The 19,635-nt window shown below is 33.4% G+C and overlaps 1 protein-coding gene across 3 annotated transcripts in view; it reads right to left on the reverse strand.

Moving 5' to 3' along the window:
- FBXW7 (F-box and WD repeat domain containing 7) overlaps positions 1–19,635 on the reverse strand; it is a 262,753-nt gene that overhangs the window by 94,377 nt on the left and 148,741 nt on the right. For all 3 annotated transcript variants that reach the window (XM_027866990.1, XM_027866987.1, XM_027866988.1), the window contains one exon: positions 8,781–9,353. In XM_027866990.1, coding sequence (XP_027722791.1) covers positions 8,781–9,284 — 504 coding nt within the window. In that variant the 5' untranslated portion in view covers positions 9,285–9,353. The remainder of the gene's footprint in view (positions 1–8,780; positions 9,354–19,635) is intronic.

The raw sequence follows: 19,635 nt of genomic DNA on the forward strand, positions 1-19,635 counted from the left end.
TGAACTTTTAAAAACCCATTTTATGATTATAATATAACTGGTTTCCTTTATATTTCTACATATTTTATTTTTTGCATTTAAAAATATTATTCAGAGAGGGTTCATAGGCTTCATCAGACTTTCAAAGGGGTCTATGACATAAAAAAGGTTAAGCACCTCTGATCTAGATACTAGACATCTTTGAGGCCTCAGGCAAGTGTATTGTTTTCCAGGCCATTTCAATTCGAATAGCCAAAAGAAACAAAGAGACCTACAGATTAACAAAAACCCAGGCAAATCTCCTAGGGATACATGCATTTGATTAAATAGTCCTTAAACTCAGTAGTTAACCTCTCTTCTAAAAATTCAAGAAGTACAAAAATGATAAAACATAACAAGCAAACACTTTAAAATAATACTCTGTACTTGAATAATGCATCAAAATTTATTTTATACAGCACGATAAAAGAACAGAATATACTGCAAGTAAGTAAAACTATAGCTTACCATATTTCACCTCACCAAACCCCAGGAATATGAGACTTTCCCACAAAAAGAAATCAATTGCCAGATGTGTTAGGAATATGAGAAGAAAATGTTAGTTAGGGAAGACAACCTTACCTGGAAGAGACCATTCTAAACCACCCACTAATGCAGGATGTAAGATACCAAACAGCAATGCGTGGTTCACTGAAACAGACTGTGGAAGACTTTTAACCTGCTTTGGATAGAACTTTTTCAGTGGGCTTCATATTCCCATGGCCAAAAATAGTTAGACCCAACACATAAACATGCTCCAAAAACTCTTTTAATCAGCATTTGTTTTATCAAAGCAAAGTAAAGCTAAGTATAATGGTTTTTTTAGTTCCTCATCAAAACGCAGGGCCAAATGCAGTATTATGCACTATTCCAACATCTGTTTTAGAAATGTTATGTTAAAACTCCAAAAATATTACATCAGAACACCAGAAGATGAGAAAAGGAAAAGAGCATTTATCAAATGCCTTAGATAACTTTGAACACTAAATATAATATGGTGCACATTTATGCCCTCTAGTGTTTAACAATGAAAAAGATAGTGATCTAATTGCTTCCAGCTCTAAATCTATGAACCAAATGATCCATAAAACATTATAGCAGAAAGGGATCTTTGAAATCATTCTACGGATACAGAAACTGGAGAAGTAAAAAAAAATGAATTATGCAATATAAAGTGTAAGTGAGGGACAGGGCCAAATTCCCAATTCCTGGTCACATGTTCTTTCTCTACTTTATAATTCATTCCTAGTTTGTTTTTGTTTTTTTAATCTATTCTTTTCTACCATCCCATGCACCTACAGTAGCAGAACATTTCAGGAAATAAATGGGTATGTATATATTTTCCTAAAGTATAAAGGCCAATTCCATAACTAAAGGAGAGTCATAGTGACAAGTCTTCACCCAAAGAGCCATATTTTCTTTTAAACATCCTCCCCTACCCTCTCACACACACACCTCAAATTTTAGTTCAAGTCATTCTCACTCACATACTTTTTCTGGATTCCCCAACAGCAAGCATACTGAAGGCCTGGAGTTTGTCTTTGACAAGCACAATTTTAAAAGTTTAGTTTTCTAACTTATAATATGTGCTATACATGCTAAGTAGGATGGCTAAATAATTATTTGCATTACCCCAGCATAGTGCTTTGTCCATTATCATAACAATTATTAATTTTTAAAACAACTATTTAACAAATACTTATTTAATATATACAGTCTATGTAAAATAGTGTAAAACAAAGTAAATGTAAATGATGTAAAACAAAACAAAAAAAAATAAGGTGATTTATTTAATTCACAGAATTTCTGAGTTGAAAGGAATTCAGAAAATGTAGTCTGGCTGGTACCTGAACAAGAATCCCTTCTACAATATAGCTGGCAAGTGGCTATCTAACTTTTACTAGTAGTAGAACATTGCACATAGTAGGTGATCAATTTCTGTTGAGTAAATGAAATAGTGGGCTGAAGGGTGACATGACTATAATGAGTTTCTGACTACATGGTTAATTAACCAGACTTCTATGGCCTTTGCTATTTCTAAAAACTGATTTGAACCCTCAAAGACATTTTGGAATTGGACTGTTCTACTGTGGTCCTCTATTGAAAATCATTTGCAAAAATCAAAATGGGTACACAATTTAGATATAAAGGCTGATAACCATAAGCAAACTGGGGGAGCAAGGAATAGTTTAGTTGTCAGATTTATGGAGAGTGGAAGAACTTATGACCAAACAAGAGATAGAGAACATTATGGAATGCAAAATGGATAATTTTGATTACATTAAATTGTAGAGTTTTTGCACAAAGTCAATGCAACCAAGATTAGGAGGGGAGCAGAAAAATGGGAAAGAATTTTCACAACCAGTGTCTCTGATAAAGACCTCATTTCTAAAATATATAAAGAACTGAGTCAAATTTATAAGAATATAAGTAATTTCCCAACTGATAAATGGTCAAAGGATATGAATAGGCAGTTTTCAGAGGAAGAAATTAAAGTTATCTATAGTCATATAAAAAAATGCTCTAAATCACTATCGATTAGAGACATGCAAATCAAAACAACTCTGAGGTACCACATTACACCTATCAGATTGGCTAACATGACGAAACAGGAAAATGATAAATGTTGGGGAACATATGGGAAAATTGGAACACTAATGCATTGATGGTGGAATTGTGAACTGATCCAACCATTCTGGAGAGCAATTTGGAACTATGCACAAAGGGCTATAAAACTAAGCATACCTTTTTGACCCAGCAATACCCCTTCTAGGTCTGTATCCCAAAGAGATCATACAAATAGGAAAAAAAAAACCACATGTAGAAAAATATTTTTGTAGTGGCAAAGAATTGGAAATTGAAGGGATGCCCATCAGTTGGGGAATGGTTGAACAAGTTGTGGTACATGAATGTAATGGAATACTATTGTGCTATAAGAAATGATGAGCAGGCAGACTTCAGAAAAACCTAGAAGGACTTATATGAACTGATGCCAAGTGAAGTGAGCAGAACCAGGAGAACATAGTCCACAGTAATAGCCACATTGTGTGATGACTAACTTTGATAGACTTTTCTCTTCTTAGCAATGCAAGGCTGTAAGACAACTCCAAAAGACTCATGATGGAAAATGCTGTCCACATCCAGAAAAAGAACTATAGAGTCTGAATGCAGATCGAAACATATTATTTGCTCTCTCTCTCTTTTCTTCTTTCTTCTCCCATTGGTTCTAATTCTTTACAACATGACTAATGTAAAAATAGGTTTAATAGGAATGTAAATGTTGAGCCTATATCAATTTATATGCCATCTTGGGATGGGAAGAGGGGAGAGATGGTGAGAAAATTTGGAACTCAAAATTTTATGGAAGTGAATGTTGAAAACTAAAAATATATAAATAAATTTATTATCTAAAAAAAAAGAAAATCATTTGTAAACCCTTTAATACAATAAACTGTTTCTCTCATATTTTTATTTCTGTATGTTGTTCTCACAACCATATTCATGCCTTACACATATCACCCTTTGTAGTTTGAGCCTTGATTAAGATAAAAAAGTAATTAAACATATGTATGCATGTACATATGTATGTATGTATGTATACACAAGTATATTATCAGGAAGATAGCATCTATCTTTGGATTTTTAAAAATTCTACCTGTCCTTTCTTGGTTCCTATCTTCTCATCATCAACTTTTTCACTGTGACAGACAATGGAAATTAAATGGAATAAACGATGTATTTTTATTACAACACACACAATTAGAAGGAAAAAAAGGTTAATATGTAGCTTTGATTTATGATGTCTTCTCCATTACCATGATAAAGGAGTTGATAAGAAAATGAATAAATGCTTCCAACTAGTGTTGCCAACCTCAAAAATATATTGTTAATTATTATTCTAAAGATCTTCTCTAAAATTCACATTTTAAATTGCTCCATTTCCTTTTACTTTAGAATCATAAATAATTATAAGAATCTTTTCATTATGGGCTGTTAAATAAAAACAGAAATATTTAGTCATCTTCAAGGAAAAACAAAATACCAAAATAAGTTACTCAAGTCTTTTTCTGGACTAGACCATCATTCTCAAGATGTCATTCTCAAGTCTAGCAACTGTCAGAAAGGTACCTAATTCACAACTTATACTGCACTGTTTTGGTCAACATTTATTAAGTGACTACTGTATAAAGAAGACTCTGTTAGACTTCAGAGAAAGAAAAAAAAATTTTTTTAAAATACAACATACTTACTTTCTGTCCTAAAGGGCTTCATAGTCTAATTGGGTTTATATCTTTTATAGCAGTGGAGTTTTCAAGTGTTGTCTGGGGGGCCCCAAGACTCTTTCAAAGGTCAGAACTACTTTCATAATAACACTAAGACTTTTATTTTTAATATAGTAAATACTGATAGATAAAACCCACGTAAACTAAAGCTCTGGGCAGGGGAGGTATTCAATAATTTTTAAAAGTATAAAGCAGTCCTGAGAACAAAATTTGAAAATTGCTTACAAGAATACCATAAAGTTCATGTACACTTGAAAATTTAGTGACAAATTTAAGTTCAAAACTACATTGCACAATTATAGGAAAATGTACTCTTATTAAACACTATGGGAAAAATGAAAACTAGCAATTGTAGAGAAGATAATATGTCCTGGAAGCAGCAAAGTGAAGTCCATCCCAGCCATAACAACATTCAATCTGCCTTTAATGCCACTAATCATTTGTTTGTATTTTAAGTGTAACAAGTTATTAAAGTTTAGGGTGGACAATGACTTTATGATGAGGCAAGACTTTGTTTACCAGGTCAGTCCTTAAATGTTAAAGAGGAGTTGACAATGATTTGGACTTCAATTTACCAATTTTCCTTCCAAATTAGCCTCTTAGCTGTCAAAATAAAATAGGAACCAACCACTCAAAATAAGAGATGTGATTAAAAGGTAATGAGAAAGGTGTTTAAATGAGCATAAAAATTTACACATCCAATGATTTCACTGTCATTCATAACAGTAACCTTGTGAAACCATAGCCTTGTGCCATGATGCTGTGATTGCTCAATATATTTCCAAAATTTATCTTTTGAAGTTACCTTCAAAGACATTTTATGAACCTTACAAGGAAATAGTTGGGGGTTGAGGGAGGGAGGAGTATGAATCCGAGATAGCAGAGTAGAAAGAACCAAGAAAACTGAACTCCTGGCAACACCTCTTCCATATATAAAATGCATCAAACAGAATACTGATGAAGATATATAGAAAAAGTCTGAGTTCTTTGTCTGACCCAGGTCAGCCTAGAGAGATGGAAAGAAAGGTCTGCCGACCCTGGAGACAGAGTTAGAGCAGGAGCATGTGGTGTCCAGGGAAAGGCTGCGCACCAACACAAAAGGAAGTCCCAGACCCACACAGGGGCACTGTTAACAGGGACAGATTCCAACTTGCAGCTTTGGTGCCCAGTTCACAAATTCAGAACAGAGTGCTCTTGGGGTCTACACATTTCCTTTCCAAGGGAGGTCCTAGGTCATGTACCAAGAAAAAAGGAAGTTCGAAAGTCAGAAGCAGCAACGTAAGGCCTCCCTTCCAGCATCTAACCCAGCCTGCAGAGGAATAACCAAAGGCAAGAAACCCAGAACAAAGAGATGCCTAAGAGAGCTTTTCAGCTGACTGATGCAGTTGGAGTCTAGCAGCAAACAGAATCAGGCTAGACCTTCACTCCAAAATGTAGCACAGCCAAGACCAAACCAAATCTGAAGTCAAGAAGTCGGCTGGGAAAACGGGCAAATAAAAAAGAACTTTAGCTCAATGATATTACTGATCATATCTCAGAATGCCTTGCGTTTTTCCACTTTCATGCCTTTGCTTTTGAAGCTCCCTCTTGCTGGTGTAATCACTTGCCAGTCCTGCCCATCCTTTAAGGATCAATCTATGTGCCATTTTCTCCAGACTTCCCTGATATCTCTGCAACATGATTTTCCCCTCCAAACCTTCCATAACATTTTATTATTAATCTTCTTTGGAGGCACCTAGGTGGCACAAAAAGATGGATCACTGGGCCTAAAGTCAGAAAGACCTGAGTACAAATCCAGTCTCAAACACTTATAAGCTGTATAACTGAAAGGAAGTCACTTAACTTCTGTCTGTCTCAGTTTCCTCAAACGTAAAATGGAGATAATAATATCACCTATTTCCCAGGGTTGTTGTGAGGATCAGATAAAATAATATTTGTAAAGCACTGCACAAATCTTAAAGCACTATATAAATGCTATTTATTGCTATTATTAGTGTTAACACAATTTATATTTATACATGATCCTGAAGTCACTGGAAAAATTTGAAATTATGTATTTTTATATTCTAGAGGAAGGAAATTAATAACAAATTTAAGAAACATTTTTGTTTATGAAAAACTTCAATGCATAAAGGGTTAAATTCAATTCAAGCATCAGAGAGGAAACATCCTTAACCTTGTAAATTGCAAAAGAGATGCCAATTTACATTAGTTAAGTGACTTTCCTATACTAATGTAATCATAGACAAAGTCTAAAGGAGTTCAAATTTTCTAAGCATTTGCTCTGGACAATGTGGTGCACTAGGTTCCAGAAGAAAACATGAAAATAATAGTTCCTGACTGAAGAATTTACCTTCTAGAAGATAAACTCCCAACTTTAGAGAAAAATTTCATTCAGGATTATACTGAAATAGTACTATTATTGTGCCTATCCTGTGTTCAATTCATCACAATTGATTTAGTTTGTGTATATGGGACAGAGCAAAACAAAACTCTGGTTGACCATTTTAGTTTAGCGAATAATTACTCAGCTGTTCTTACCTACCTCAAACATCCATTATTCTCACCTAAACTCCAAAAAAAAAACCCCAAAAAACAAACAAAAAAAAAACCAATAGGACACACATATGCATGCATATACATGCTCAAAAAAGAAATTTGGAGAAAACAAGGTAAAGGCAAATGTACAAGATCTCTTTTCTCTATTCAATATGAAAACACTAATTTCCTTTCATTTCCTAATTCTATGATACTTAATAAGATAGCTACATTCTTATTATTCTACATAGAGTTGATGCTTTTTTTTCCTACTAAAACTCTGAGAATAGAATTTTAAGTACTATCCAAAATACTAACGTCCTAATTGAGTTTCCTGTATTGTTTGACATTATTACCAATATACAAAGAACATAATTTAAATAATATAGAATGAAGGTCAGCACTGATTTGACTCAGGTTCCAGTCAATAAAGCCAAAGTCTAGCAGAATTCTGCCTCCAAGTTTCTAACTCTGTGGCTGTGAGTTGGTGAAGCCAATAGAGTATATAGAAAATGTTGTGAAGATTAACCAAGTACACTTCCTTGTCTGACTCCATTTCCATACTCTTGCCTAACACAAAAGTTCAAGGTGATGCAAGATCCAGGAAACTGTGAATGCAGGCTTTTTCAGGGATAGGGAACTAGACAGCTTAAAGGTATAAGTACACACTGCCCGTGACACTTTTATTGTGAATTCCCTATTTCCTCCTCTTTCCATGTAATCTCTCATTGTCCTCTATTCTTTTCATCTCTAAAATAAGAAAAGTGGTGGTTGTTAGTCAGAGGTGTTTATCTGACCAGCAAGACCATTCTTCCCAAACTACTACAGGACTAGTCATTAAAGTCCGGGATTAATATGGTAACTAGGCAAAGTAGGATAAAAGTAGGATACACTCAGAATGCCTGGCTGACCCTTACAAATTGCAGGAGAGCCAAAGTCAGGCACAGCACTGCTACCATTAGAGAATGAACTGGTAGCACGATCTTTCCAGAAGTTAGAAAATGTCCTTGATCCCAGTTGCCTATTGGGTCTATGCTACACCCACTGCAACAGGTTAAGCAAAATGGCTTTGTAGTAACAGATATGGGAACAGATGTTTTTTGAAGACCATGTCTGCACTATTGATGAGAATAAGTATACTCAACTGTTGCATAAAAAAACTTTTAAGTAAAATAGTTAAAACAAAAGAGAGAAGAAAAAGGAAATAATACTCCAGCGAGTAAACAATATATCAATAACTGATATTTCAAATACTTCTAAAAATTCTCATTTCACGCTGATATTTCAGATACAGATTCTTTTTGAAGTAACAGCCTATTTACTTATGTACTGATGACTATTTTCAAACAGAGGATTATGTTCTAATCACTTAATAAGTTAGAAAATTTTGTACTAACCATAACAATTTATAAATCAAACCAAAAAATAAAATTTTTATGTGTAGTATCTTCTATGTACATGGCACTCTAATGGCAAAAGGAAATTCTAAATGATTTACTTACAAATATTACCGATGACCTAAACTAATATTATAAGTACACATGTCAAACAAAATAGTTTGCTGTAACAGGTATGTGAGCAGACGCTTTTTGAAGTCACAAACCACAAGGTAGTTTATAGCATATTAAGAAGCGAAGAATTACCAGTTTTCTGGTTTTCAAAGAAATCTGTCAGATTACTTTACATTCATCTGTAAGATGACTGCTGAACTACTATCACTACGCTCTGAAATTTAGCATAACTTGTACAAACGTTAATGTTTTATTTCTTAATTTAGCAAGTGACAGTTTGGTAGACAAACATATAGATACACTTTGGTTTTAGTCCTCTGAGTGAAGCTAATCAGTAAAACTTGAGATGACGTATATTATAAGCCATGACGACACAAGATGGGTTTTCTCCTCAGTTACCAAGAAGCATAGGTTGAAACAATGTACTTACTTTTGATGTCTTTGTATAGAAAGGGGAGGAAAGCTGGTGAACAGGCAAGTCCACAATGCTGTTGGAATTCGAGACACCGTCACTATTGGTGTGCTCGTCCTCTCTGCCACTGTCATCAGACTGGTCAAAATCATCGCTCTCCTGGTCCATCTCTTCCTCCTCCTCGTCCTCTTCATCATGTTCACCAGCGCGTTCCTCGTCATCCTCCTGCTCTTCTCGGATGCCTGTGGACTCTTCATCTACCGAAACAAACCGATTGTTATTTTCTTCCAAGTGTTCCTGCTGGGAATCATTGTGGTCTCCGTGTCGGGGTTCCGCACCAATCACTTCCCCATTCCTCGCAATGTGCTCCTCCTCTTGTCGTGAATGTTGGTGCTGATGCTGTTCCTCCTCCACAACTCGATTCATCTGATCCTCATCTACCTGGCTTGAGGAAGAATTACCTCTTAGAGAGCCTCCAGTTCGTCTCCTCTTGCTGCCCACAGACAGCAGTTCTTGATTCATTTCCAAAAGCCAGCTTGCTACTTCTTGGACCTTGGCTAGACTATCTGAAGATGCAAAGGTTTTCACATTCTGTTGGGGAAATGAAAACAAAAATACAGAATATCATGTATTTTTATACTCATATATTTTTCTTTCATTCTCAAATCAAAAAATTGTTGGTTATATCTCAAAAGCATCTTTAAAGGCTATGAAGGCAATATTTGTTTGGGGGTCATCCAGGCAGCATGTTCTCTAGATAACAAGGTATTTGAATAATAGTGCTTAAGATTATCATTTCACATCTATTCTAAATATTCAACATAGTAAGCACTTTTGTCTATCCTCTCATAATTGTTACCACTTATACATGTAATTTTGCCTGGGTTATTTTAACAATAAAAGATGCTTTCCATAATTATGAACTAGAATGCTTTAACTTTAAGAAAAAATAATTTAGTATAGGACTCTTCAAACACTAATATAAAAAAGAGAGAATTAAAATTTAATGTGTGAGTATGAGAACATCATAGTTGGAAATATAAAACAGGTATAACACACCTAAATTAATCTGGTTTCAGTAACTTTTCCTGCTGGCCAGACTAAAAATTATACCTTTAACTGAGACAAAAAGAGAAATGCAGAAAATGACGTACATAAATTGGCATGTAAATGCTTGCTTTAGTCTCTGTATTCTCAATCTGCTAACATTAACTTTCTGTTATCCTAAAGCATTAAAACCATCACAAAAATTTTCAGGAGGAAAAAAAATCCTCAATTTTGCCATCTGTCACCACTAGATGGTGATCCCATCCAGTCTATAGCTTCCTGTAAAATCTTTTAAGTGAATTTTATTTAAACTAAAAGGATCTTTCACCATGCAATGGTCACAAGCTGTCTTACTGCTGCTTCTTCCTAAAATGGCATCAGAATATCTTCATTAAAGGCCCCAGAGGAATGTTATATATACATAATCAATGATAATTGATCTATTTCTTTGTAATATCTGGAGAATTATTTCTATTATTTCAAAAATCTACTGAGTAAGTCTTATAACCAGCAAACCCTATATTCTTTAGAATTACTTTATCAAAAGGTTTTGGTTTTTTTTTAAGTTGTCCAAGGTAGGGGGTTTGGATTCAGTCAAAAGGTGGTAGGTACTTGAAGACCTAGTGGGCCACATGTAGCCTCTTGGCTACAGGTTCCCCACCCCTGGTTCAAGGTTTTATCTCCAAGGGCAATCACAATACTGATTTACTAAACATGTCTGCCCATAACAGAAGGTTAAAAACAAAAAGCAAAAAACTTAAAAATAATCCCAATGAAGGCAAATAGCAATAACATCATATACATTTTGAGAAGTTTAACACAGGATTTCATTTACAAATTGAAATGGATAATCACTAGAAGGATCTCCTAACTGTTAAGAGTTCATGTCTTTTTATTATTCTATCATTAACATTTCACAAAGTTACAGAATCAAAGTACATTTTGAAGGGAAAGTGAATTTAAGAATAATTTAACTTAGAGAACATTAAAAAATAAGAATATATGTGTCTACTCAAGGAAAAGAAGAGGAATTACTATACATAAAACTTTTTTCTAGCAAGGAGATTAAAAACAAAGCTTTTGATCTTTTTAAAAGTTTTTCTTACAACCTAGAAACTGCTTTCTCTAATTTCTACTCTAGAAAGAACTAAGATATTTTAATACTTTTTGGCTTTTTATAAAATAGAACAAATTTCATTACTGATGAAGACAAAGCAAGAAACTACATACGGTACAAAAATTCCATTTCTTTAAAATTCAAATAAAAAATCAGAAACATTTAGTAAGCATGAACTTTGTGTAAGGCAATATGCTAGGGAACACAAGACAAATAAAATTAAGATGGCCTCTGATTTCAAAGATTTTATATTATATTGGAAGTATATGACAGATTCACAAGAAAAGCAAACACTGGATAAATGCAAAATAAATAGGGTGATGGGGGAGAAGGAAGGAAAGGATTTGGAGACACCACAGAGCCAAATTTGATGTTATAAGGATACCAAAAATCAAGATCATTAAGCAACACAAGCATCTTATATCACTAACTCTTTATAAATGTCTTTTTAATGTAGCCATTTCTACCTCTGTAGAAACACTACATTATCAGGATATAAAATATTAGGTTAGAACCATCATCAAGTCATGAGTATTACAGAATTTTAGACTTGGAAGAGATTTTAGGTAGAGGCAATTCAGCCCAATCTTGTTTTTACAGGGAAAGAAATTGAGAGCCAAAGAAGTTAAATGAAATTACTTGCTTTAAGGATACAAGGCAATGGTATTTTGACTTCCGATCATTATTTTTTCCAAACATTATACTTCTTTCATTATTCATCATCCTAATTCTTTATAAATGCTGTTGCTGAAATATTCAGGTCAAATTAATGCATATATTTAAGTGATAACAAAATATCTACAAACTTCCATTAGCAGAAATTAAGTTTAGACCAGCATCTTACAACATTTATCATGATTAGCACAAAATGGTTATAAGACCTGATAAAGCTCACTTTTTTTTTAATTTGAAGAAAATCTGATTAAGTACCTTTTCAGCCATGATTGAGGGGTGAATTCTTAATCAAACAAGACACAGAGATCAGATACAATAGGTAACTGATGATGCAAATATGAAGCTTTTATATTTAAAAATCAATGCAGCTATAATAGCTTTCAAATAGAAAAATCTTTGTATCAAATATTTCTGCTGAGGACTGATTTCCAAGAGGCATACAGGGAACTAAGACATTCTCTAAGACCAAGAGCTATTCCCCAATGGATAAAGGATATTTTAAAAGAATAGTTCTCAAAAGAATTACTGAAAACTATTAGCAACCAACTAAAAAATGCTTGCAAATCAAACAGATTTCACTTCATCCTCATCAAATTGGCAAAGAAGACAAAAGATGAGAAGAGTCAATGTTGGAGGTATTATGTAAAGGTAAGAATAATAATATTTTGTTAGTATAAACATGAATCAGTCAAAACATTCTGGAAAGCAATTTGGAATTATGCTAAGTAACTAAAATGGTCTCCCTCCTAGGTATGTGCCATAAAGAAAGGTCCCATATACATTTAAAAAAAAAAAACCTTAGATGAGCCCTTTTTTAAATCAGAAAAAAAGCAGAAATCATAGATGTCCATTAACAATGGAATACTAAAGAAAATAAATACAATAGGATGTTACTGTTTAATAAGGAATAATGAATATGAAGAATACAAAGAAAATACACTTATACTTTTTCATAATTTCAGTTTCATATAAAATCCTCTTTTGTTCTCTATATAATGAAATATTAAGCTCACAATAAAAAAGTACCTAAGAGTGCAAAGAAGCATAGGAAGATTACTAATATGAACTGATGAAAAGTGAAATAAACAATATACATAACATCAAATAAATGATACTACTACCTCACCCAAAACAAAACAAAGCAAAAACAACAACAACAAAAACAACATCCTGAAGCTGAACACTACAATTACAATTGTCAAGCTCTACACCAGAAAAAGAAAAGAAACCTTCTTCCTTCTTTTGCAGAGATAGGCTATGGCTGTGGTAATTTGCAAATAGGTGCAGATCAAGTTTGGTGTAACTGCCCCATGCTTACTTACATTCTTTTTTATTCTTTGTTACAAGGGATGGTTCCCTGAAAAGAGAAAGGAGGAAGAAATATGCAAGGTATCCCAAAAGTCAGTGCAGTTTTAAGTATTTGGAAATAGAGGTATGGAAAAACAAAAGTTTAAAACTACATTTTTAGACTTTAAAAAACACCTATTATTATTACAATGATCCATCATTCTATCAATGTCAATATTTCATTCCCTCAAAAATGTGAGACTACTAAAGATCGGGTTTTTCCATCAACTTTTTTTTTTTTTTACTAATTACTTGCATTTCCATTGTCTTAATTTCTGAATTTCTCTCTCCTTCCCTCTCCACCCAAACAAACTACACACAAGAACAAATATTTTAAAAGAGGAGAAAAAAAGCAAGTAGGTAGCACAATGGATAGAGCACTAGACCTGGAATCAGGAAGACCTGAGTTCAAATCTAGCATCAGACATTTATTTACTAGCTCTGGGATTCTGGGCAAGTCACTTCATCTCTGTGTGCCTCATTTTACTCATCTGTAAAATGAAAATAATAATAGCACTTATCTCCAGTGGTGTTATGAGAATAAAACAAGATATTTACAGAATAATTCCTAAATCTTAGAGCATTATATAAATACTATTTGTTGTTGTTGTTGTTATTACTGTTGGTTAAAAAGCAGCTTAACAAAACTAAACAATACTGACAATAGTTCAAACCCATGAAGTTCTACTTCTGCAAAGAAAGGAGGAAGATATATATTTTTATTTCAATTCTTCTTCATTACCAAGCTTGATCATTATAGTTACATACCATACAGTTTCTTTTTTTGGTTGTTTGGTTGGGTTTTATTGTTGTCATTTTGATTTCCATTGTCACAGTCACTGTGCAGTCTTTTCTCCTTCTGCTAATCAGTCTTTATCAATTCATGTCTTTCCATGAGTCTCTGATTTCTTCATATTCATTTTAAAAAGTGTAATTTCCTAATATAATCACAATTCATTTAGTCATTTCCTAATTGATGGTCATTGACTTTGTTTCTGGTTCTTTACTACGACAAGAGGTATTGCTATTGAATATTTTGGTATAAATTATATCATTTTCTCTTTGATCTCCTTAGAAAAAATGCCTAGTCACAGGATCTGAGTCAAAGTATATGGGTACTTTAGTTACTTTCTTTTTAGGATAATTTCAAATTGCTTTGAAGAATGACTGGATCAATTCATAACTCCACCAAGAGTATATTAAATATGCCTACTGTTCCATCACCCTTCCAATATTCACCCTACAAAACTCCTTACAAAAGACATCTTTTTCTGATATTTTCCAAATATTTAGGTAAATAAGAAGGAAATAGCATCCAGAGATGCCATCAAATATATATGTAACACCTACTAGATCCTGAAGATGGCAGGATGTTTTAAGTCACTCCCTTTCAGTCTGGCAGGATTCTTTGTCCATCCATTCTGATTCACATTTCCTCATATGGTCATACTTAGTAGGTAATCTGTTCTTACAACCCTGCTCTTCATTCTCCCACTTATAAATATTTCATAAAGGTCTTTGCAGATTTCTTTTCCCTCCTCACACTCATCAATTTTAATTATATTATATTATATTTCATTAATGTACCACAATTTAAATGGTCTCATTGGTAGACATTTAGGTTACTTCCAGTTTTTGCAATTACAAATAATACTTTGAAAATCTTTTAAGTTTACTGTATGCCACCAAATGGTATCCAGGAAGATTCTATGAATTTTGCAAGTATACCAGCAATGAATAAGCATTCCTGTTTCTCTACAACCCTGTAAACACTGAGTTTCAATATTTATCAAATGTTTTTGCAAATTTCATGAGTGTGAAACACAGTTTTATTTTGCAATTTCCTGAGTGTTTTTCAAGAAATTAACAATGATTTATATTTCTTGTTTTGAAAACTGTTCATAGTATTTGACCATTTATCCACTATGCATGGGAAGTTACTACCACTAATTCTTTTTAACAGTTCCTTATAAATTTTAGAAGTCAAGTTTTTATCTGTCATATTTGCCATAAGCATTTCTCTATCCCCCTGTTCTTTTAATTATATTGCTGAAGACTACTGCCATTATTACCAGAATAATCTGATACATCTAAAAACAATGAAGGAAGAATGTAGTAGGCATTTACTATGTATCAGGCACTATGCTAAACACTTTACAAATATCATTTCATATGATCTTCACAGCAATCGTTGGAGGTAGGTGAATTACTATTACCATTTTACAAATGAGGAAATTGAGGTAGACAGAGGTTAAGGAACTTGCTCAGGGTCACATTGTTAGTGTCTGAGACTAGATTGGAACTCAAATCTTCCAGACTCCAAGCCCAGCACTCTATCTACTATGTCATTCAGCTGCCTAGCATAAGACAAAACCTGCCCACGCTAACCTATAACTTAATAAAGTTTAGGGAGTTATTCAGGCTCAGAGTCTTGAGTGACTACAAAATCATTCAGCTATCCATTAGAGGCACTATTTGAACTCAGATATTCCTGACTTTAAGCCCACTGCTCTCTTCTCTATGCCACGGCACCTCTAAGTGAATAGGCTAAAATAATATAAATATTCTCTTCTTGCAACTATACTCAAGATATTACATCTCTCATCACACTCCCATCCCTATGCCCCAGTATACTGATAATGTAATATGACACAGAAGGCTTTAAAAAAAAAAAGACTAGAAAAGAGTCTGAGTACATGAAATATGATGATTTAAGGCAAACTACCTGTGTTTGAGAGCTGGTGCTTATTTTTTTGGTTGTTAAATTAAGAAGAGTGGATACAGTATTAGCCATCATGTAATAAATACTTTTGTCAATTACCCATGACAACATCTACTAAGTTTTTTAGTGAGATTATAAATTTTATTTCTAAACATTTGCTACTTTTTTTGTGTCCATCTAAATTATGGTTTGTCAGGTTCTTTTTTCTGCTCCATTGTGCATATCATCATTTTATTACAAGTTTTTCTGATTTTGAATGAGTTCTGCACACATGGTAAAAATATATTGCTGCTTAGTTGTGATTTATAGTCTTTTAAAAGTATAATACTCTATTCTAATAGCTAAAGTTTTATTTAGCATTTTTGTATCAATGAAATATCTACCTTATAAAAATATTGGATAGTGTTCCACTTTTCTCTATATTTGAGTGATCTATAGTATCTACATACATTTGTTCTTGGAAAAACTAAAAGAATTCATCTATGAGTCACCTGGGCCAAGTATTTTGAAGGAAAGTGGGAAGGAGGGGAGTGGAACAAAAAATATGTGATGACATTACTTCCTCTGACATATAAATTATTAATTTCCTGTTTTGTCAGTTCTTAAAATATTATTTTTGAATAATTATTATTTTTCTTTAAATTCACAAATTTATTATTAGAATATATCTATGCATCTTATTAATAATATTCTTAATTTTATTCCATTTTGGGTTTATTGTGATCTCTTTTTTCATTTGTAATCCTGATTTTTGTCCACTCATTTTTTTATTTTAAATTTACCAAAGATCTAACAATTTCATTATCTAAAATAAATGGTTTGTATTTATCAATTCATTTGTTTTTTTTTTCATTTTCTATACTTCTTATTTCTACTCAGCTTCACAGTCTCTCTTTAAAAAAATTTTTAACAGACATCATCATGAGTTGTTGGGGCTAAAAGAATTTATCATTTGATGGCCAACACTGTTGATGAACCTCGCTGAACTTTGTTAATGGGTTCCTTTGCTGACTGCTGACAGACACAAAGTTTGCTGAAGCGAACTTTTCCCAGCTTGGTGGGCCCTGAAAGAACTTATGTTTCACTAGCACAGTGTTCAGGAATCCAGAGTGACCTTCACATCATTATGAAGTATTAGAAGGGAACTGCAAAGGAGGCTAAATTATCACATAAATGAGATATCACAATTCAATTACAAGTAATGCTTTAACAAAAAAGAAGGAATTTGTAAAAACACTTGACAACAAACTTAAAATATTACTATACACATGTAAATGAAAAAATAGATTCAGAAAATGAGATATTCTATAATAGTATATTGTACAATACTAGTAAGCATACCTAGGAAATTAATGTGAATTCACATATAAATGTTTATACAAAATATTAAAGTTCTATGTAAATAACAAAAAGTTAATTCACTAGCATGTAACAACAAACCATGTAACACCATTATTATTTTTAAAATTTAAGCCAGGCAAATGAAAAAAAAAATCTCTCCATTATTTGCACCAAGGGATATGGGATAATTTGGATATGAAAATTATACATAATCCACTATTCCCTTTCATTAGCAAGAAGAAAGATCATCCCAGGATGCCCCAAAGCAGCAGAGAATCTTGCAGGGAACCAGCCCACAGTAACCCATAGCATGCTGTTTCCCAGTTATGGCAGGAAAAAATTCTGAGACTTAAAATCTACATGTAGGCAATAGAGAATGGAATAAAAAATTTAGATATTATGATTTTCAGAGCTGTTAGTCTACATGAATTTTCTAAATTAATTCTTAAACATATACCTTCTACATATATAAAAGAACAATCCCTTTTTCTAAGCATTCAGGAGAATCTTAGTGTATACAAAATAACTGTCATGTATGATTATAATGGCAATCAGCAACTGCACTAGACTTAAGGTGTAGTTAGTGTTACAGGGGACAATAGAGTGACAAGTGAGCAAGACTGGGTATGCTTGCCAAACCTGAAATTAAAATAGTGGGAAAATGGAGAGCTCACGTAACAGAATAAGAAAGGAGAAAGATAGGAAGCCCTCAGCTGATTGGTCAAAAGAAAAATACAATAATTTGGCAATATAATAACCACATTCTCATAAAATTACATTGACCGGGAAAGGACTACGTGAGATATGTCTATAGAGTTTATACCTTTGAGAAATAGAATATACCATGACATTTAAGTCTGGCTCTCTCCAAAGGGATTAAAATTCTCCTCAACTGGATGAAACTGACCTAATGACACAATTACCTGGATCATTCCCATAGCAGTGTAGAAGGACTTAGTAATTTACCTACTCTTTACATACACACCCACCCACACAGAGCTACATATACAGCCATGTTTGGGGAATCTAACCTCTGAGCTCAAGTGGTGGTGGGGCAAGGGTTCCCAAAGGAGGCACTACAGAAATATTGAATTCATAAAATTTAGAATCAAAAGAACATTTGAAGGGATATAATCTAATTTATTCATTTTATCGATGAGGAAAAGAGAACCCTATACAAAATACTCTAGCAATCCGTAAATTTATACATGTAATAGACTTTTGTAACTTAGCAGAATATTTTGCTGGTGGAAATTATTGGCACCTCATGACTATAGTATCTAGAAAATTTGATAATAAGCAAGTGCTTCAGCAAGTGCAATATGATTTTGTAAAATTGTAGTAAATGGGGTAAATGGTATTACTATCACTTGTGTTATATTAGTTCTATCCGCTTTTTACTGTATCCTGTCTTAATTTGGGAGATAGAGAACACTACTGGGAATCTTGATGCTTATGTTCTAGTGCCTCTAGTTAAATGTATTTACCCCTATTTAGGAATTATTTGTATTAAGCATATAGGCATGTTTATATGGATTGAGATAAAAGTTGCCTTTGGGGGCAGGGATGGTTTGCATCATTTTTAGAGACTCTGCTGATCAAAATGGCCCACTTTGCTATTTCTCACTGGTTTGATCATTCTGGACCTTTCAGCATTAAGATCAGTAGGCTCTTCTATCCCTCCTGCAGTTGAACCTGAACCCTCTTATCATATGCAAGGTCTCCTCCAATGAGAGTATAAACTCCTTGTAAGCTCATATTGCCTCTCTTCTCTCTTTGCATCCTTAGCTTATTAGCAAATAGTGCTTAATAAGTACTTTATCATTTATCTTCCTTGTATTTATAATGTTTAAAGCCCATGACTTAAATATACATTGCAAGTTATTTTTCTCCAAGAAAATAATTTTCAATTTCACATGCCCCACTATGTGTGCATATGTCAAAAAATACCATTGATAAAATGATGCATATAAGTTATTTTCAAGCCATCTTGGGCTGTCTGGTCTGACCCATTTTCAACTTTTTCCTACTTTAACCTAATTTATGGTTAATGATGTTTATTAATTCCCATACAGATTAGATAATTATCATTTGTAGATTGTTTTTGTTAACAACTAAATTCCTGAAAATCCCTTTTCTGTTTACATATATAATTTATAAGTAAAGAAAAGTAGTCGATTTTTTCTTTTTTTCCTTGGACCTCTGATTCATTGGTACAGAGAATTCCTAAGTGAAGAAATTCCCTTTACCAATTCAGACCAGAACCAGAGTAGCATCAATAGATTTGGAGTCAGCAAGATCTGAATTTGAATCTTGCTTCAGATACTTCTAGCAGTGTGATCCTGGACAAGTCACTTAACTTCTTCATCTGTAAAAACAGGGGATTGGTCTCAACTAACTCTAAGGTTCCTTAAAGCACTGATGCTTTGAACTACACATCTTCTCTGCAACTTACAGTCTTATAGGATTTAGGGCAATGAATGGTTAATTGACTTGCTTAGAGACACAGCTAGTATGTATCACTGGTGGTAGGGCTTGAGCTCCTGGGGTCTTTTTGGTTTCAAAGTAGGTGCTCTATCTATTGTACCATAGTAACTCTCATGTTCCCCATATTTCCCGGATTA

This window comes from Vombatus ursinus, unplaced genomic scaffold (assembly GCF_900497805.2).
Source record: "Vombatus ursinus unplaced genomic scaffold, bare-nosed wombat genome assembly UNPS02014784.1, whole genome shotgun sequence".
Taxonomy (NCBI): Eukaryota; Metazoa; Chordata; class Mammalia; order Diprotodontia; family Vombatidae; genus Vombatus; species Vombatus ursinus.